The sequence below is a fragment of the Corylus avellana genome, chromosome 6 (assembly GCF_965113065.1).
Source record: "Corylus avellana chromosome 6, dhCorAvel1.hap1.2, whole genome shotgun sequence".
Taxonomy (NCBI): Eukaryota; Viridiplantae; Streptophyta; class Magnoliopsida; order Fagales; family Betulaceae; genus Corylus; species Corylus avellana.
Genome location: NC_142495.1, coordinates 10,537,896 through 10,559,674, shown reverse-complemented (window position 1 = coordinate 10,559,674; position 21,779 = coordinate 10,537,896). Strand labels below are relative to the sequence as shown.

Genomic DNA, 21,779 nt, shown 5'->3' with positions numbered 1-21,779 from the left:
GTGATTTTTTTTATTTGAATAATAATAAAAAGTGAATGATATGATATAAAAAGTAAAAAAATTAAAATATTTTGATGTTAATTTTTTTAGAAAATGATGATAAACAGTGTCTACACCAACTCTAACTCCTTTACCAAATAAGGCCTAATAAAGACCTTAAAAGCTGTCCAAGTTCTAAAGAAGGAGAGCTAATGACGACAATCAACTATAACATGAGCACATGGCCAATCTGAGAAATTTTTTTAAAAGAAGATTAAAAATTGTCTGATAAATCGATGGAGAATTGGGTGGGATTATATTCAAATATGGGATGAAATTTGGTGAATTTGGCTCAGCCAGGCTCCATTCCAGAGTCCGGGATTACACACGACTCCAATTGCCCACCCAATGGCAAATGACAATTGCGACCTTGTCCATTTGGACAAATTACACCACTCCTAGAAGCTTCAATAGAGCATTCTCAACAGTTTTTTTTTGTCAATTTTTTTATATTTAAGTATTCAAACTACTTTTTGTTTCTCTATGTTAAAATTCACTTCAATAGTTTTCTTTAATCATTCTTTATATCATTAAAATATTTGTTTTTTTAATTATATTATATACATAAGAGAAGAGATGAGAGAGAATTGTGAGACATAAGAAGAGAGAGGAAAGAAGAAAGAAAATTAATTTTTTATATTTTAATAATCATAAAGATCGTAATAATAAAATTCAAAACATTAAATTCTACTATAGTAGTCCTAATATTTATAGTTCATTTGGAGAATCTACTGTAAAATTCGTTACGATTTTTTAGTCATATTTTCTAAAGTTAAAAGTATACTGGGATGCTCTAATATTACTGGCATATGTGGGCATAAAAGGCATTCTACCTAATTTTAGCGGAGTACACTATGGCCGGCCTCCAAACATATTTTAATTTAAACCTAGACTAAAATAGTGTTGTTAAAAAGGTACAACTAGAGATCTATTCACATTTAATTCTCTTCTCTAAATTTAGTCAAAATCTTCGCTTGAAACTACTCCAGAATGTGTAAACAATTGGGGTTTCCCAGTTCTTACAGGTATGTGCAGTGTGCTGCTTGTCCTTGACTACGATCAACGTACTTCATATTTGACCATCCTTTGAGGTTGAATGAGTGTTTTACTTTAATGGGTCATCATGCTTTTTGCTGATCATCCTGTCCTCGAAGCATTTTTGGGCTATTAGCTGTTTTAATGATACTTTTATGTGACTGCCATGTTGAATGTTTAATTCTGCAGACAAGAAACATGCATTCCAACACACGCACGCAAACACGTGCACATTCAAAATTATTCTGCTTCCCAAGTGATACTTGGTCATTAACTTGTTCAAATATTGGTGCTGAGGAATGCCGAGTGTGTGTAATTTTTCGTTTCCAGAAGCTAGTTGGGGAGTCTATACTAATAATGTGTAGAATGTTTGCTGGGTGTTTAAGATTTTGATGGATTAATTGATTTTTCATTCTAGATACGCTTAATTGACATCGATCATTGTCCATCAAAATATTTGAATATACTACTTTATGCAAGAAATTTTGATATGCTGCTATATCATGAAATAAGCTAGGCCAAGCAAAAGTTTTGAGGCCCTAAACAGGAGCAACACCTATTCTTTAGGAATTCCTGAAATTATGCAACTATCCTTATCCATGTCTTTATGGGGTGCAGTCTCTTGAGATTGATGGAAAGTAAAACATCAATTTAATGATCATGTTTCCAGGATAATGGAGGGTGAACCCGTTAATGTGAAGGAGTTTCAAGAATTGGCTAGGCAAGCTCTTCCAAAAATGTATTATGACTACTATACAGGGGGAGCTGAGGATCAGTACACACTTAAAGAAAATGTGGAAGCATTTCATAGAATTACGTATGCTGTTAAATCTGTTGATGATTGTTTTTGCAAACTGGATACAACATCTTACTGAGCACTTTCTATGGCCTCTTAGGCTCCGGCCAAGAGTTCTTGTAGATGTAAGCAGAATAGATTTGTCAACCACTGTTTTGGGTTACAGAGTCTCAGCACCCATTATGATTGCTCCAACTGCTATGCATAAGTTGGCACATCCTGAAGGTCTAAATCTTCTTGGAAGAATTTTCTCTCTCTCAGTTGAAATTTGTTTCAATTCTAATTTAGTTGCTAATTGTGTTTATTCCAGGAGAGGTCGCCACTGCCAGAGCGGCAGCTGCATGCAACACAATAATGGTGTTGATTTAACATATATTGAGTGGAAAGCCACTTCAAATCTCCCTTGCTGAGGTGCATGAATTTTAACTTTTTTATTTTATTTTTATTTGCAGGTTTTGTCCTTCATGTCTACTTGTACTGTGGAGGAGGTTGCTTCCAGCTGCGATGCTATTCGGTTTTTTCAATTATATGTATTCACTCCTTCTTTAGCTCATTTAAACTCATTTGTAACTTTATATTGCTTTAGTGGCAGCACTTCTTCTTTTTTATTTTAATTATTTTGGGTTGCTGTTGTGATTGTTTTGGTGGTTCTGTTGGTAGCAAATCACACTGTAATCTAGTATTCTTCTGGGAATAGGTATACAAGAGACGAGATGTATGTGCTCAACTCGTACAGAGAGCTGAAAGAAATGGATACAAGGGTATTGTCCTAACAGTTGATACTCCCAGACTTGGTCGAAGGGAGGCAGACATAAAGAACAAGTAAATATGATCTCTTTTTGTTTAATGTCACTTACTTGCCTTCACAGTTGGGTATAAAGTTCTTCATGTAATGAGGATGGAACACAAGTTTTAGTATCTGAGATCATTATATATGTTGTTTATTTTACCTTTCATACTCACACAATAAGCTTTATCTTAAATCTGATTTGATTCATGACTTAAATCATTTCTGCAGAATGGTTGCACCACAGTTGAAGAATTTTGAAGGCCTCTTATCAACTGAAGTTGATGATGTGAGTGGAGTTGTTCAGCTCCCAATTTTTGCATTTAAATGTGCCACATGCATGTGAATGTACATCAATGAGCATATGCATGCATGTTAACTGGAGTGTGAATGTTGTTTAAAATTTAAAACTATTTATGTTACAGTTATTCAATGAATCAATTTTTTCTGCAGGAAGAAGGTTCAAATTTAGAAGCTTTTGCAAAAGAGACCTTTGATGATGCTTTGAGTTGGAGGGTATGTACCACTAAACTATTCTTATTACTTGAAATATGCTGTTGCAAATATGCTGGGAAAATATTTACTCAGACAATCGGTTTTTTCCTTGGACTTAAATGTTCAAAACTAGTTCTTTACTGATAATAGAACTGATTTTAGTGTTATACGGTTTAGTTTGTCCACCTGCAATTTTCAGAAATGCCTATAGTTTATAGACCTTTTTTTTTTTTTTTTTTTTTTTGGGGGTGCGTGTAAAGACCATGGTTTCTTAAGCTTATAATTTTGCGTTGCAACATCTGCAGGATTTAGGATGGTTAAGATCTATAACAAACTTGCCAATTCTGATCAAGGGGGTTCTGACTCGTGAAGATGGTAACATCTCCATTTATGATATTGGCATATTTTAATTACTACATTATCACTATTATTGCACCTATTTGCAGCAGTACATAAGTCAGAAAAGAACCTTATCTACTTTTAAACTTGACAATATCAACCAAATATTCAGGCTATTGTCTAAGTTAAAATCAAAGGGAAAGAGGTTTAATCTCACTTATATGAGAATGGTTAAATAGAAAATTATTATTCCTTTGTTCAAACATGATAGTCCTTTGGTTAGTCAAAATTTTGTTCTTTGTTGCGGGTGAAAAAAGAGTTTCTACATTTTATCTTCTTTGTCATATTACCTGTCTCACCAGTTTCCCTTCTTTTAACTGTTCACATGGATCGACTAATGTATGCAAAGAGAGTGTGCTTCTTAGAATTATCTTATCTGCCTCAAATGATGCTTTTACTTGTTAATGAGATATAACAGCCTTGACTCTACAGAGTAGTAATTCTTTTTTACTTTTTTGCCTGTTCCTCTGTTGAGAATTCCTGCTCAATATTTGATGTTCTACCATTGGCAGCATTAAAGGCTGTGGAAGTTGGGGTTGATGGTATTATTGTCTCAAATCATGGAGCTCGCCAGCTAGATTTTACTCCTGCCACTATTTCTGTTCTGGAAGAGGTTACTCTCAATTTCTCTACAGATTTGGTGATGCAATTTATGTAGTCTTCCAGAGTCTCAGTAAGTGCATGTACTATTAACCATGGAACAAATTAAAAGAAAGGATTTCTTGTAGCAAGTCATCCTCAACTCATTCCTTTCTAAGAAGTGCAGTTGTTAGTATGCTCTTTGGTAAGTCAATTCAATCAGCAAAGTCACATTACCAGTTTAGGATATTTGTATACAATGGATTGCAGGTTGTTCATGCTGTTGGAGGGAAAGTTCCTGTTCTTTTTGATGGAGGAGTGCGTAGAGGAACAGATGTCTTCAAGGCATTAGCCCTTGGTGCACAAGCTGTTTTGGTAAAGCTCTTCACTCCATATCTGCTCATCTAACATATGAATCTTTTCTTAAAACTATTTTCTCCAGTGCTATGGTGGGTTTCCCCATAGTTATACTGAAAGGATGGGTCGTATTCGATCATCATGCACTCATGCAATTACCATGGCCTTTCTGTTGTCATTTTATATTTTTGGAACCAACTGATAATTGGTTGTCATAGATAGAGCTCATACTATTTGCTGGCCCGCCATCCTTCTCTTTTAAAATTCACTGCATAAGTGAGAAAGCTTTCTTAAGTTACTCATGGTATATCCATGTCATAGAAACATTTTTCACTTTGAGACTACTAAATACATTTGAATAGAGAAATTGATGTAGCGTAGGATTGTGGTGAACAAGAAAAACAGTAAGTAGAAAAGATAAATATTCCTAAGATTGTGAGACTATCACAAGAATCTAATAAATCTTCTTAAAAACTATAGATTCTATCTATGGTTTAAGGAAAAACACAAAGAAACTCAACTCTGAGTAATTCTTATTAAACAAACTCAATAATAATCATAAACTGAATTGTTAAAGGCTATAAGCATATATTTATAGCCCAAGACTCCTAGCCCTAAAATAACAATGAAATAAAGTTAATTTAGAAATCTACGAAAGACAACTAAACCAAATAAAAGACTAACAAAGAAACCTAATTCAAATAAAGACTGACAGATAAGATAGAATAAACAACTAACAAAGAAATCTAATAAAAGACTAAAAGATAAGATAAGATAAGCCTTGAATTCCAATCTACATTATCCTCCCGAGGTTGGAGAGAATTCGCCCTCGAATTCGGACCGTCTTTTCCACGGTCCTTCGGGTGCCCTGTTAACTCGTTCCATTCTCCGTTCCTCAAGATCACAACAAGGCAATACCCCAAAATAAACGTGACGCTTCTCATCATCGAAATACTTTGATGGTTGTCATGAAAGCCCCATACACCATTTGGCAATATTGCAGATTTGCTCTTCGTTCGTTCCTTCTCCCTCCCATGTGCCATGAAGATACTCAAGAATGGGTCAACTATTGTTTCCCTTGTGAACATATAATTTTTCTCATCTGCATAAAACTCACTATAATCTTCATTAGGAGAATTTAAAATATCTTCAACACCAAGGAAATCAACATAACCTAATTCTTCATCACTAAAATTAGGTAATGCACCTGGAAGGTCTTCTTCAACTTCTTCATAATCGGCGATGCCATCCTCTTCAAAATTGGTGATGACATCCGTGGGCCCTTCCTCTTCCAATTGGCCATCCTCTTCTGGATAGAGACCGCCAAACATGGGAAAAAACTCATCTTTTTCGTGCTCCTCCATGGGCCTTTCCTCTTCCCATGAGTCATCTTCTTCGGGCTCCTCATCATAGGTTGGTGGTGAATCCCAATCCCCAAACCCTTGCGAAGGATCTTCAACATCTTCATGTCTGAATTCATTAATGACCTCGGATTCCTGAAACTCTTCATCCATAGATTCCCTTTCCTCCTCCACAGAATATTGATTTGGCTGATGAGAATACTCAGAGTTGAGTTTATTCCTCTTTTCCTTTAAACTTTAGAGAGTATCTATTGTTTTTAGAAGAATTCTTAGATCATTGATAGAATCTAGGTCTAGAATTAGTTATCCGCTATTTTATTGTTGTTTTTCGTTGCAGCCTACTAAGTCACGCTGCATCAGTTGGTATCAAAGCTCAGTCACTTTCCATGAATAGGGAGAAGCAACCACTTTGCAGACATAAACGAGGTGTACGTGTGCATGGAGACAGCACGTAAGGAGCAACTGGGGATTCGTTTAAGGCACATGAGTGGTAGGCCAAACAATTGTTGTCGCCAACCAAAACTGCGATTCGCGGAGGCGGAAGGCAAATCTATCGCTGAACCTTGGCAACACACGGAGGATCAATTCAAGGCTATGAGGGATCAAATTGAAGACCTCACTACCCAATTATCCAACTTGTGTGGTCAACATGGGAACGGATCTAGAAGCTCGTTTGCGGAGCACTGAACGCACGGACGTTAGCACCTTGCGCAAGCTCATGCCAATCGGCGGGTAAGTAGATTCGAACTCAAAATCCCAAAATTCGACGAGGATCTAGAACCCAACGAATTTCTAGATTGGGTGTTGGCTGTTGAAGGTTTTTGAATTCAACGGGGTGCCCAATGAACAACAAGTCTCTTTGGTGGTACATACATTCCAGGGAAGAGTTGGTGCGTGGTGGCAACAACTGAAGAGAACTAGGAAGCGGGAAGGCAAATTAAAGATCAATAATTGGGAGAAACTATTGAAATATATGCGCATCGCTTTCTTACCTCATAGTATACCATGGGTCAAAAGTCACAAAATTGGAGACAAGGGTCTATGGCTGTGACAAAGAAAATAGAAAATTCCTACAAAAAAGATTTATTTAGGGAAACTTGGAGTGAGGTGAAAAGTCAACGACATGCCAATTGGACCCCTACTTGCCAACCACAAATCCATAAACCGAATCCATATTCTGTGGAGGAGGAAAGGGAATCTGTGGATGAAGAGTTTCAGGAATCCGAGGTCATTGATGAAGAATTCAGACATGAAGATGTTGAAGATCCTTCGCAAGGATTTGGGGATTGGGACTCACCATCAACCTATGATGAGGAGCCTGAAGAAGATAACTCATGGGAAGAAGAAAGGCCCACGGAGGAGCACAAAAAAGATGGGGTTTTTCCCATGTTTGGCGGTCTCTATCCAAAAGAAGATGGCCAATTGGTAGAGGAAGGTCCCACGAATGTCATCACCAATTATGTAGAGGATGGCATCGCCGATTATGAAGAGGTTGAAGAAGACCTTCTAGGTGCATTACCTAATTTTAGTGATGAAGAATTAAGTTATGTTGATTTTCTTGGTGTAGACGATATCTTATCCGATTCTCATAACAATGATTGTGATGAGTTTTATACGGATGATGACAATTATATGTTCATGAGGGAAACAATGGCTAACTCATTCTTGAGTACTTTCATGGCACGTGGAAGGGAGAAGTACGGCAAATTCGAAGAATTGCCAAGTGGTGTGTGGGGCCTTCGCAGCAACCATCAAGATATTTCGAAGAGAAAGAGCATCACGCTTATTGTGAGGTGTTGCCATGTCTTTATCTTGAGGAACGGCGAGTGGAATAAGTTGACTGGGCATCCGAAGGACTGTGGAAAGAACCAGCCGAATTCGAGGACGAATTCTCTCCAACGTGGGGAGAATGATGCAAATATAGTTTATATCGACTGATCTTATCTTACCCTATTTTACATTTCAGTCTTTTGTTTAAACTAGGTTTCTATGTTAGTTTGTTATTCTATCTTATCTTTTAGTCTTTCATTTTGCATTAGGTTCTTTGTTAGTCTTCTATTTGGTTTAGTCTTCTTTCATAGACTTCTAAAACAACTTTATTTCATTGTTATTTTAGGGCTAGGAGTCTTGGGCTATAAATATATGCTTATAGCCTTTAACAATTCAGTTGTTGATTATTATTGATTTTGATTAATGAGAATACTCAGAGTTGAGTTTATTCCTCTTTTCCTTTAAACTTTAGAGAGTATCTATTGTTTTTAGAAGAATTCTTAGATCATTGATAGAATCTAGGTCTAGAATTAGTTATCCACTACTTTATTGTTGTTTTTCTCTGCATCCTACTAAGTCACGCTGCATCAGAAATGGAGATTAGCGTGACTTTTATTTTCCTTCTCGTTTCCAGTTGGAGGTATATCTTAATCCTCAATAACACCAATTATTTACTTGGTGAGACTAATTAATTTGAGATTGTGCTTCTGTCTCTCTCTCTCTCTCTCTCTCTCTCTCTCTCTCTCTCATTCCAAAATATAATGTCCCCTGAAACTTGTGTGATTTTAAAATTCCTTGCCCTTGCTTTTTCATAGTAATTGATATATGTTACTGCAGGTAGGAAGGCCTGTGGTCTATGGGCTTGCAGCGAAGGGGGAATATGGCGTGAAACGGGTAATTCAGATGCTGAAGGATGAGCTGGAGCTGACTATGGCCCTTTCAGGTTGTTCAAGTGTGAAGGATATAACCCGGAGCCACATAAGAACAGAGCGTGAGAGACTCCAGTCAATGCTATAATATCATTTGAAAGCCATTAAAAATAATATCCTGTCTACAGATGGTTTTGATGATTGATCTTATGCACAAAATAATGCGTGGGTGCACAGTTTATCTTAAATGTGCATGCATGCTGAGGTTTCAGACAATTTGGCACTTCTTCAATGATTAGTTGGTCTTGTTGCTGCAAACTTATAAACTGAGCATTGTAATTGAAGCAGATTAATTTGAATGTTCAATCTCAATACTGTTCATATAATTATATTGCTTCTCTTAACGATAAATAGAACATAACCTCTTCATGGTCACACATATCAAAAACTGCCTACTGAGGCTGCCTGCAATTACTATTTCAATCTTAATTGATGGAGGAAAAGATATTGGCTACCTTGATACTTTGCAGGATGTACATATGAAACAAGCTAGAGAGTAATGCTTAGTTTCATCTTATGTCACCGACATGCTTAAGCAATGTACGTAGTGATTTACTGATATGGTGGTTTATAAACTGTAGCAGAAATTCTCACAGAAAATTCAAGCGAGTGAAAGCATTATATTTTGCATATGTGGATATCTTAATAAGAGCGATAAGCATTGGAACTGCCAAACTTGTTAGTTAGGCAATTGCATATGCAAGTTGTGTCTGCGAATGATTTATTTCATCCCATTAGCATTATCTTTGAGCTTGATTAATAGCACAACCTAAATGTCTGTAAGTTCAAAATACACTTGGAAACTGAAACCCTAACTTCACGAAAAGCTCTCTTCTCTCTCTGAAAAAACCGTCAGCCGTGCTTGAGAAGGAAGGAAAACCTTCTGGTTTCCCTTCTCCCCTCCTTTACCACTTTCTACTTTTTCCTTTCTTGAGTTTCTCTCTTTTCTCTAGATCTGCTAATCTCTTATAAGGCTCTATCTATCAATTTTGGCGATCTATCCCCAATCCTCATAAAATGGCGGCCTCAGTCTTCCCCCCTCACTGGCCACATCATCCACCTCGCCATTTGTCTTCTCCACCGTGTCGCCTACTGGATATATGAAGCTTCGAAGATTGATTTTTTCAAATTCAGATATTCTTTTCTTCGCTAGTTCCGGCCTACAACACGCCACTCTACCACCGCTCTCTCCGACGTGCCAGCTTGCCGAAGCCATTAACCACTTCTCCCTCCGACATCCATGAGCCGGCGCTTGGACCTCGCAGTCCACAAGTGGATCTTATGCACTGGTGAGTGGTCCACACGCGCTGGGCAACCTCCTCAAGCTGCCTTCATTTGTCTCGCCCCCCGCCGAAACTATTATTTTATGGGTTTTTTTCGTTATTTTTTGTTGGGTGTTGTTGTCTACAATTTAACCCGAACTATTTGGGCTTGAAACTCTTTGTCTGTGTTTGAGATCTATTTTCCGCTATTCTTTCTCTTTTTAGTCTGTTCGGTTTCCATAGAAACCGAACTAGATCTAAGTTGTCATCTCTTAGTCTATTCAGTTTCTTTGGAAGTCGGACTAGATCTAAGTTTATAGGAGTTATTTTACTCCCAATGGTTGTATCCATCTTAGTGGGCCACGGCTTTCACAGTCTGTATTTCCAATTAACTTCCTCATTCTTGGATTTCCTTCCGGGCTCTAAGGTGCTTATAGTCTATATTGGTTGGGTTATTAAGTAGTTCGTTTGTTGTTGTTTTGTCTTTCCTTGTATTTTGTTTGTGTAATTTGTTTATGCATTATTTATAAATTAATTTTTTATTTAAAAAAAAAAAAAAAAAGAGGGTATGTAAGTTCGTTGTTAGAATACGAAAACAAAAAACACTGAAAACCTTCGAATCAAAAGACGAACATACGAACAAAAAAAGAAAACACTGAAAGCAACTCTTGCACTTTATATTTCTTAATATTTACAATTCTTAATTTATCATAGATTACCATGCAACCCATTTGTATCTCTTAATTTGTTACCATAGTAGTAGGTTCCTATCCAACTAAAAGAGAAATCATTGCACTCATTCTAGGTATATTGAGGTGTGATTTGAAGATGAGGTAGCCCAATTGACAATTGGAGGAGTCGAAGTTATAATGACAAAAACATTGCTGAAACACTATACTATCAACTAAACCAAGCCTTCAATCTTTAAATTAATTGTAATTGGTTCCATACAAACAAGTTTTACATTCTAACCTTATCTTCAATATAACAGTCATGTACAAAAATTATTACAAACGTCAAATAATTTAACTTTCTCATAAATCAGAAGCCCCTTGCACTGCACGGGTTACAAGCTTTTTTTTTTTTGAGCAAGCGCTAAGCTGGAACTGCCTACAAGCTAGTTTAATCCTAGAGCACGTAGTATGAGATTCTGATTTATTTCTTCGAACCAGCAAAGCTGCACCTTGACTTGAGAAGCGAACCCTGAGCCTCCTGAGCTTCATTATGCATTATTGATCGAGTTGCTTTTGTTCACACCTTGTAGGTCCATAGGAGAGTTTGTGATACTACTAACTGAACCAAGGGTCTGAGAGCTCAATTGTGGGCTAGCTGGACAAGCATCTGGATTACCAGCACTCATCGCATGGATTGCCCCAGAGCTCAATTGTTGTGGGCTCATCGGCGTGCGTTGGCTCATTTGCTGAGGGCTAGTTTGCTGTTGTTGAGTTTGTTGGTTCAATTGTGGAATTCCCATGGTCGATGGTGAGCCCACTTGTGAAGGTGATACAACAGCCTGTAGTGGTGAAGTGGTATCTTGCTGCTGCTGTAGCTGCTGTTGCTGCAATTGCTGTTGAAATTGTGGTTGCTGCGGCTGTTGCAATTGGTGTTGGTGCTGCTGCTGCAACTGTTGTAATTGTTGTTGCTGCTGCTGCTGCTGGTTCATGTAAAGATTCATCCCTGGCATCAATTTCGGAGGTCCCATAGGCCCCATTGCTGCCCGTTGCATTGCGTTCATGTTAGCCCTGTTTAGACTCTGACCAAGCATTGAAAGACCACCAGAACCTGGATGCATCTGTCTGGCTCCTGAAATCCCAGCTATGCTTGACTGAGATCCTCCTAGCATGTTCACTCTATTATGTGCCATTCTAAGTTTTGATGCCACAATAGCAGCATGATGTTGATTCAATCCAGGTCGAAGTTGCTGGCTTATTGCATTGCTGATATTTGAAGGCTGGCTAAGATTCACTGGGTTCTGTCCCACGCCTATCCCAGAAATAGGTGCCATTGATGCTGACATTCCAGTTCCCCCTACTCCCCTTGCAGCTCCCATGCCCATGCCACTGCCAAGGCCTCCAAGACCAACCATGTTATTACCCATGTTTCCCATACCCACAGCAGTTCCAAGTCCCATCATCATTTTCCTTTGCATTTGTGGCTGCTGTTGTTGCTGCTGTTGCTGTTGCTGCTGCTGTAACAGCTGAAGTTGCTTGTTGACAATCTGATTACCCAACTGCATATTGGAATTCTGTCCGAGCGCTGTCAGGTGCGAAAGTGTATTTGTTGCAAGCATCAAAGGTGACCTCTGGAACTGGGGATGCTGCTGTTGAATCAAGGAATGTTGGTTTTGTTGTTGTTGTTGTTGTTGTTGTTGTTGTTGTTGCTGCTGCTGCTGCTGCTGCTGTTGCTGTTGCTGTTGCTGTTGCTGTTGTAGTTGTTGTTGTGGTTGCTGCTGCTGATGATGAAGCAATGGTTGTGGGTCTAGCTGTTGTGACCTCTGGGGCATTGAAACCCCGGAAAATAGTCCTTGAGACATCTGTAAGGCCTGGGGGTTTCCAGGAGGCAGCATCCTTGCATTCGCTAAAAGATTCTGAGATGAGTTTAGAGATGCATTACTATTGATAATCGGCTTTACATCTTCAATTTGTTGTTGGCCAGAAACTGCTTCACCATATTGCTGCATCTCAGTTACTGAATTATGAGGAACTCCAGCAGCATCTGATTGACTGGCTGAGCCAAGATTCATGCGGGTTGGTTTTGCCCGGATTTGATCATCCAACAAAACATATCCTTCCCGGCGATTCATCTGCATCAGCAGATAACATTACTCAATTGGATAATAAAAATTAGAAAAACTGAAATTTGTATTTCTAATTTCTAAAATTCAAGAAATTTCTGAAGACTTACCAGCGAACAAAGCTGTGCAGCAAGCAAATCTGCGTAATGCTGTCACATGAATTAGGTAAATAAATTAGAGTAACAGAAGACACATAGTTGCAAGGATAAGCAGTATTAAAAATGACAGTTGACATAGAAACTAATGCTTCTGAAAAGTTTTCCAACTTATCAACCCATATCAGTCATTGACTGTCCAATCAACAAGCCCCCTCATATCAGTAGCAAGTGGATGCAGGGGATATAGCAGGGGATATAGCCAGACGTTTTACTTTCTTAAATAACCACTGCAATTTGACTGATGACTGTCCAAAAGAGATAATCTATCACAAGGTGAAAGACAGTTGAGATCACTGCTCCCATCCTTTACAAGAAATAACATAGGCAACTGAAGGACGTATGATATCAAAACAAGTGCGGTGGAGATGAAAATTTAGTGACAAATGGCAGAACATTTTGGAAATATTCAGTTTCAGAAAGATTACATGCAGGAAATCCTAGGAGAGGCACCAGTAGGATGATTTGGAGGACCACAAGAAAGGGTCTCAAAGAAGACTAGTAGAGAGTTGAAGGTGCAAAAACGAGAATAAAAAACCAGAAAAGAAATAGATATATTTTAGTTAAGTAATACATTTAAAAATTCCAAAGTCTAATTGGGGAGATAGCTTTTAACAGGATGAAATATCGGCTTTGATACCCCAAATAACTGAGAACAGCCAGTGTTAACTAATTCAACAGGCAGATCCTTCTTAGACTACAAAAATAGAATTCATGCAGAACATACTGTATTGGGCAATGTAGGAAGATAATCCTCCGCAGCCAGAAATTCATTGTCTTCTATTTCTCCATAATGCATTGCAACTGTACCATCATATGGCTTCTCTGACATAATCATCCTAGTTCTTGCCCTACAAGAAACACCATTTTCTGCAGAAGCAAAAGTGGGACTTTAGGAACACAAGAAAACCATCAAGACATCACGAAGGATCAGATATCTTACAACCAAATACAACAAACCTTGAGGTTGGATAAATTTTAAGACTCTTATTTTGCAGATATTCATGCTGCCACCTGCAAGTGACTTAGATAACGACTTCACACTCGCATCATCTTTGAGATCCTCATCATTGGAAGCATTAGATAGATAGGTGGACAGATGTTGAATGGAGTATGTGTTTGGCTTCCTGATGGGGTAATTATCGACCTTATTCTTTTTGCAGTTTAGTTGATGCCTGAATCAGATATCCATAAAACTTGCATAAGAACAGGATGGATTTAACTATGCTGCCAATGAATGTTCGTGAATGATTATAGGATGTGGAAAGTTTATACATCCTGAAACTTCTGCACCATATAAAACATGCAGACTGCAAGTTTTAAACAAAAATGAAAATTATGAAGAAAAAAAAATGCAGGCCATGAATAATTTTTCATCAACCATCTCAGCAAGGAAAAACAATCCCTAGAGTCAAAACCAAAGGGGGGGCTCGTCCTGTAAGGTCAGGATCCATAAAATAAACAGCTTTACTTGGTCAACTAATAAGATGTAGACAGTTACCCTGTCCATCTTGACCCAGATGACAGTAACAGTTTGTGCAGACAGAAAGTATAGAGAAATAACTACTCAAAATGACAAAGTGACGCTTAAAATTCTGTGATTTTAGGTCAATGAATCTGAATACCTCATGGTCACCATTTCTATCTTTGAGAACCTGTCGAGCATGGTTTGATCGGCTGAAGGTGGCGTTCCAACTGAAGGGCTGTTTGCATTTAATGGAACACTCATATTACTAACACTAGCTGGGGATCCAACTCCATTCATTGCTGGGGTCTTGGGGAGGGAATTTGACCTCCTCTTTGCATTAACTTGGGCCTGATGTTGCCGTTGAATGGAATCATTAGCACTGGAAGTCAAAGATGGTGTCCCACCAACAGTAGGAATTGAGGGATTCACTGCCTTCTCCTTTTGTGATGCTCCATGCGCAGTTGCAACAGCTCCAAAGTGGGGTCCAACTGAACCACTAGAAAATTCCCCTGATTTTGATGATAATGGAGACTGAGCCAAAGCCCCGGCAGAAAACCGGGGACTTTGCACTGATTTCCTTTTCTGGAGGTCCTCCTTTCTTGCATCTTTCTCCATATGCAAACCAAGATTATTCCAGGGTGTTTGAGAGAAATTCGATCTAATGAATGCATGCTGTGGTAATCTTTGCTGCCGAGATTGCTGTGGGTCCAGATGACTTGTTTCTGTTTCCGCCATCTGCATATCACTTTTAATGCGGTTGAGCTCTGGCCCATCTAATTTATCCATCTCGAACTGCTCTTCCTTAGCACCATAACGTGTACGCTGCTGTCCTGCAGCAAATGGCATGGCCCCAGCATCCTGACTCAGAGCCCCTTCAAACACCTGCTGGGAGAACTTTTGCATCCCTGTATTTGCATAGTGAACTCCCCTTGCCATTGCTTGCTGCTGTAATAATGTATTTTTCCAAGTTATCTCTGAAACATTGAGGCCATCTAGCCCTATTTGCTGCTGTTGCATTCCATCAAGACCCACTGGTGCAGGCCTTGCTCTCTTGTTAAGGTTGGACAAGGGTGACATTTGCCCATCTTGATTCTCCCGCTTTCCAAGAAAAGAGGCACTTGAATTCACATTGTCAGCATATGAGATCATCATGTCCTGCCCAGCAGGAGAAGCCCCTACTGCGTTGGTAACAGGCCCCGAACCAGGATCCTGCATACTTCTGGGGGTCCCAATCCCCATTTGATACCTTGCTTGATGGGAAACCAGAGGTAGTGCCTGAACAGAGGTATCTGGTACAAAGTTCTTGGGTCTTAAGGCTAACATGTTTGTTGCGCCATGAGTTTGTGCAGTAAGATTCTCATGTACATGCTGTGGCCCATTGCCTGAAATGATTCCTGAATCTCCTAACCTACAGTTAGAGCTTTCTGGTACTCTATCTATGCAAACTTTCTTCCCGTGTGTCTTAAAACTAGAAGTAACAGTAACTTCAGGCATCTGCCTGAATCTCTTTCTCCGGAGACTGGAAAGAGCCAAATCAAGCTGCAAATGAAGTTCAACATAGTTAAGACACATACAATCATCCTCCAGCCAAGGAACATTAAATCTATCTGAAAGTGCATTACCTTTGTGGAAACTGGGTTATTACAAAGCCTATCTAACTTAGGCATAGGATCTAGATGAAGCCGCGGTTGCAAGGCTTTCAATATTCGGGACTCTACTTCCTGTATTCAAGTGAATATAAATATCTTACTTCAGTAACCCAATACAAGACAGAAATTTAGAAGCCAGTGATGAGAGGAGTAGATCATACTTACCATCAGATCACCATAAGTCCAAGAATTATCTGATATCAACGGAATATCCTTCACTACATTCTCCAGTGACATTTTAAGGCATACTTTATTAACAACAGGGGAAACATTAGTTGACAGATCACTAGCCCCTTGGTCAAAAGCTTTCCGATAATCTCGCACCTGCAAAAAATCTCAGCATTGCTAGTTTTAGGAATCCTATACATAAATGGTGATACGTAATCATAACCTAAAGTTAGAAGTATGAATAGCTAAAACAGAAAAAAGTTAGATGTTCACAACTGCTGGCCTTTCTCTTTCTCACACACATACACAGACCAAAATGAGGTCTCTGCAAAGAGCAAGGCTGGAAATAGTAGCAGAGGTGGATAGTCTTTTCATGATAGGAAAACTCCATGTGCACTAACATAATGGTGGTTAAATTAGTGCAAGCAGAGGAGGTATTCCATTTGTTGCACTGTTTTTCATTTTGATCACCTTTTGGGGCGGGTGGAGGGATTTTTACAGTAATAATATTGAGAAAGTTTGTTATTGGTTCACTGGTATGGGAATTTTTTTTTATTTTTTTTAATAAGTGGAATCCTTATCAAAAAGTAGCAGAGGTGGATAGTCTTTTCATGATAGGAAAACTCCATGTGCACTAACATAATGGTGGTTAAATTAGTGCAATGGTATGGGAATTTTTTTTTTTTTTTGATAAGTGGAATCCTATTCTTTGGTTCAATGGTATGGGAATTCTACCTTAAAAGAATAGGATTCCACTAATAATACTGCCTTGTTCAACTGTGATTAAGAATTAGGAAGCAGTATCATTAGAAATAACTTGGCCAGCTTCAGTAGTGATTTCCTGCTTCATGCACATATGCATTATGTACACATGTATGTTTGCTTACATATACAGATATTAGCATTCTTTCTTTTTTTTCTTTTTTTATGATGGGGAACCGTGACAAGGCAGGGCCCTTCGGACCCATCCCTGCAAAGTAAACCTCAAACCACCAGTGCACCAAACCTTCGGAAGTTTCCCTACTCGGATCAGAGTAAATTGCTGGCTTTTTATATCAGGGGATGTGGCCACAAGGGGGAGTTTGGACCTAACAGGTCTCGAACTGGGGATCTAACGAGTGATACTCCCTAAGACCAAAAGCCTCAACCACTAGGCCAACCCCTTGGGGTTAGATATTAGCATTCATAGAATTTTGTAAAGTTATCTATTTGTTTATCATTTATTTTGATGAGCCAAACGATTCATAACATAGGTCTGATAATAGAAAATTTCAGTAGTTAGATGACTCACCTCACATACAAGTGTCCCATTAACAAACTTGCAGGGTATATCATCTAGAATATCGCCAGGAAACCGGCCAGATTCAATTGCCTACAAATGCATTCACTAATAGAGGTAAATAAATTTGAGTAAGAAAATCCCATAGCAAGTAGAGACAAAATTATAAGGAAATTTAGACAGTGGTTATGATGCACAGGGCAAGGATATTCCATTTAGAGCATCACTAATGAGCCCTCTATTATGTGCTTTTAGCCAAAATTTAGAGAAAATTCTAAAAAGGTCTCATTTATCAAACTCTCCATCCTTTCTCCAATTTAGTTTTTGTTAGTCTCTCTCCATATTTGATGCTAGTTTTCCTTTAGCCATTCCTTATTTTATTACTTTCACTGTTTTCTCTCTCCATATGTGAACTTGGAACTCCTTCTTTTCTCTTTGGTGGTTAGTTTCAACCAAATAACAATCAATAAAAAAAAATAACATTTAGTTAAAGTAGAGAAATATTTAGAGAGCTTAATACTCAGTGCTTGCAAAAAGTAGTTAGATAAAATAACAAAAGTAGATTTTTTACCTCAAATTTGGCTAAACTTTAGAGAGATCATTGGTGATGCTCTTAAAAGTGCATTAGTCCCTTACAAACAATAATCAAAATAAACCTCTGAATAAAATTGAAAGAAGAGGGGGAAACCAACTAGAAATTTACCGAGAAGAGAGTTTCAGACGTCCTATCATATGGATGTAACAATTTTGGAACATCTTGAAGTGCCTGATGTGCAGTCTCATTCTGAACATTCATAAAGTATATAGACTTAGAAATATTTAAGAAGATACAAGGCGTCACTTTTTTTGTTCAATTATTTTCTTCGACTTGCATCATAATATTTTTTTCAACAAACCTCTGCAGGTTTTCCAATGGAATATCCATCTGTGAAGAGGTTCAAAGTAAAGGAAATTTCATTCTCTGTCAAAACAAGGGAAATTCAAATCTGTCAGGATCCAAACATGACTAGATATGGCCAACAAAACCCAATGTGCCACTAACCTGCAGATAGAGGAAGTCCTTCAGAAGACATGGATGATGCCGGCCCCACTGTAACATCTTCACCTCCTTCAACAAGACCGCCCTATATCATAAACAAGGGTTGGCAATCCAAACTATCATGAAAGATTGAATACGTAACATAAATATTAGATTAAACACACTACCCATTCTACCAATTCAAGGGCTGGCAATCAAATCATAAACAAGAGCTTCGCTCATTTAAATATACGGGGAAAAAAAAAATCATATTCTTTGAGAAAGAAGAAACATCAACTATCAATTTCAATTGCTAAGAGAACAAGGTAAAAATTTTAGATTTTGAATTTTTATATTCCTGTTGATCTCATTCTTAAAAAAGAAAACTTAAATTGAAAGAGCAGAGTAGTTGCATTAACCAAATAGGCTCCATTTTAAGTTTTTCTGTTCTCAGGTACACAATTATGCAAAGTACAAACATCAATTTTATTAAAAAAAATTCTTACATTTTTCAGCAACGAAATGTAGCAGAAATGGAAGATCACGCTGCCAAAACAAGGAAACTACAATTTTCACAAGCTTTTACTTGTTAATTTCAACATAGCATCTAATTGAAGTCTCTCTCGACAGAGTGCCAGAAATAAATTAAAACCAGTTAACATTTTCAAAAGGTGATTATCAATTGAAGATTCAATCTTCACAGCAATCCTCCAACCACCCAAAAACAAAAGGAGAGAGGAGCGAATTTAGCATCGATCTTCAGTAACACCATTCATAAAAACACCAAAACCACTAGCTTTAGCAACTGAGCAAAATCTTCTTTAAATAAATCCCCATTTTACTTCTTAAAAAAAAAAAAAAAAAAAAAAGGTAAGATATCATGCTTCATTGCCTCCTGAGAAACAAAGGGGGGGAAGAGAAAACAAAACAAAATGTTTGATCCAGTTTTTTTACATAATCTGCTTCGAACTTCCAAATAAAAAAGTGAAAATCTCACCTCAATCAAGGAAATTAATTATTTAAAAAATGAGAGAAATAAAGAAATAACTCCAAGGGGGGAACCCCAATTACTAGCATTAAGCTTATTAGCTGAGAGTCAAAGCATCCCAGTTAATTAGACAAGCGAAGCACGGAATCAATCCTTTATTTGGTTGCATAAGAAAATGTCAGAAATCAAAACATAACAAATCCAAATCCAAAATCTCACACTCTTCAGTATCCCAAACAAAATAAAATAAAAATAAAACCACTCAAGCGAGCTCAATACTACCTATTATACATACACCTACATATTATACCCAAAATTCTCTGCCTTTTGACACAAAACGAAGCTGAAATCTAAGACCCATAATTTCGTTTCCAATAACGCAGTAAATTAATCAAACGATTGAATCAATTTGCGTAATTTTACCTGGAGCTTCCTTGAGCTCTCCTTGGAATTCTCCAACACGTCGTCGACGGCGTTGACCTCGGGCTGAAGCAGAGGCTTCGGGAGGAACCTCGTGCCGGTCCTTGAGACCTTGAAGGAGACACCCATACGGAGGGTTCTGAGAAATTGAGGTCTTAGGGTGGTGTTTGGATCATAGGAAAGTAGAGGAAAACAAAAGAGATGAATTATATAAAAAAGAGTTCGGAAAGTATTTGGGGGCAAAACAAAAACCCCAAGAGGAATGAATAAAGTCTCTGAGGAATGAGGATTGTTAACAGAACATAAGAAAATGAGAGAGACTCGCGAGGGGTCCGATCCTGACTGCCTTCGAACCAAAACCCGAAAGAGTTTTGGTGTGAAATTACACTTAACCCCATCTATCAACAGGGACAAGGATCCTCGCCGGTTCACTTGGCGTGGGTATTTTTGAAATAAATTCCTGATTCAACAAATATATATTTTTTTAAAAAAAGTTTTAATTGCATAAGTTCTTCAAAAAATGCGAAATAGAAATTGTGCCTTATGTTAGTGCCACGTCAGCATTTTTACTACATCATATTAAAATAATAAATTTTTAATAATATAATTAAAAAAATCAATTTTTTAAAAACAAAAAACAAAATAAAGAAAAAAATATATATGAAGGAATGTGGGATTGTCGGATCACGATACTCAGCAATAGCTGGGAAATTGTCCACCAAGTTTTTTGTTAATCTAGACCATGTAATTTCATCAAATCATCTAAAACTCACCACGTGTCCCACTCAATATAAAATAATAAAATATTATTTAATTTTACAAAAATAAATGTAAAATAAAATAATTAAAAAAAATTAAAAATATATGGGATGGCTGGCCACCACATAGAGGGTGGCCGGCCAAAGGGCCGGTTGGGGGTGGCAAAAGCCACCCCCTAGGGCCCCAACCACCCACCCCTTAGGGCCCTAGGGGGTGGCCAAAGCTAAGCTAGGATGGACAGCCATCCCATATTTTTTAATTCTTTTTTTTATTATTATTTTATTTTACATTATTTTTTTAAAAATTAAATAATACTTTATTATTTTATATTGGGTGGGACACATGGCGAGTTTCAGACAGTTGGTTGAAATTAAATGGTCTAGATTGATAAAAAATCTTGTGGGTAATTCCCCAGCTATTGCTAGGGATCCTAATCCGGGATTGTCACCCCCAACCCCTTTGAGGGTGCCTTGTGACCACACCCCAACCCACTGGGGGGTAACTTGCAAGCCATCCCATGGGGGTTGAGGTGGCTCACGAGCTACCTCTTAGGGAGTGGGGTGGCCGCAAATATATTCTGTCGAAATAACCCAGAGCCTTATATTTCTGTCCTTACTGGGAAATGCTCCTTTTTTTTTTTCTTTTTTTTTTGGAAGAAAGAAGTTGTAACTTGTATTAATCACTTTTAAGATAGAGTAGATTGCTCCCTCAAAATTACATCACATATACAATCAAGAATTTTATCCTTCCAAATATGATCCATGACATTTTGAATGGCCACACGTGCCAATCCATGGGCTGCATTATTGAGATTGCATTTCACATTCACCTGAGAGCACTTCCACTCGGGGAAAGAATTTAAATGTAAAGGTAATGGGATCGAGTTATATGTTATGAGTAATGCTAGAATGAAGACTTTTGTCTCCCTTTTATCCCTTTAAAGGTAATGTGCATTTTAAAATTACTATTAGATCAAATCTAATAATGATCTATTCCAAATCCAATAATAATTTTAAAAAATCTTCCTTCTAGCATACACTTACCGCTCTCAAACTACCATACATTTGTCAATATCTCTCCCCAAACTAAAATTTTGTCAATGTCCCTATTAAACTACCAAAAAAATCTCAACATAACCCTAAGGCTAGGAAAAAGACAAACGACCCTAAAATTTATTTAATAAAACAAAAATACTCTTATAAATTTGAGAAGAAAAAAACACACTAAAAACCTAAAATTGAAGAAAAAATAAGATTCGAAAACCATCCCCAA

The 21,779-nt window shown here is 37.8% G+C and overlaps 2 protein-coding genes across 3 annotated transcripts; one reads left to right on the top strand and one right to left on the bottom strand.

The window, feature by feature from the left end:
• Positions 1-886: 886 nt before the first annotated feature.
• LOC132186954 (peroxisomal (S)-2-hydroxyacid oxidase GLO4) lies at positions 887-8,873 on the top strand. Of its 2 annotated transcripts, none has more exons than XM_059601083.2 (12): positions 887-1,064; positions 1,693-1,891; positions 1,971-2,095; positions 2,181-2,227; positions 2,323-2,400; positions 2,568-2,692; positions 2,889-2,946; positions 3,111-3,173; positions 3,458-3,527; positions 4,064-4,164; positions 4,401-4,505; positions 8,456-8,873. In XM_059601083.2, exons 2-12 carry the CDS (start codon positions 1,749-1,751, stop codon positions 8,633-8,635), a joined length of 1,095 nt encoding a protein of 364 aa, XP_059457066.2. In that variant the 5' UTR covers positions 887-1,064; positions 1,693-1,748; the 3' UTR covers positions 8,636-8,873. The 2 variants fall into 2 exon arrangements, with proteins under 2 accessions (XP_059457066.2, XP_059457065.2); XM_059601082.2 differs by having other exon boundaries at positions 888-1,064; positions 1,745-1,891.
• Positions 8,874-10,707: 1,834 nt separating this feature from the next.
• On the bottom strand, positions 10,708-20,102 carry LOC132186335 (nuclear receptor coactivator). Its single transcript, XM_059600253.2, has 12 exons — positions 19,752-20,102; positions 18,365-18,446; positions 18,219-18,283; positions 18,026-18,106; positions 17,335-17,415; positions 16,041-16,199; positions 15,849-15,947; positions 14,384-15,765; positions 13,719-13,933; positions 13,486-13,628; positions 12,714-12,752; positions 10,708-12,612 (listed from the first exon to the last, which is right to left on the bottom strand). The coding sequence occupies exons 1-12, from the start codon at positions 19,875-19,877 to the stop codon at positions 11,032-11,034; spliced, it is 4,053 nt and encodes a 1,350-aa protein (XP_059456236.2). The 5' UTR covers positions 19,878-20,102; the 3' UTR covers positions 10,708-11,031.
• Between the last annotated feature and the right edge of the window lie 1,677 nt (positions 20,103-21,779).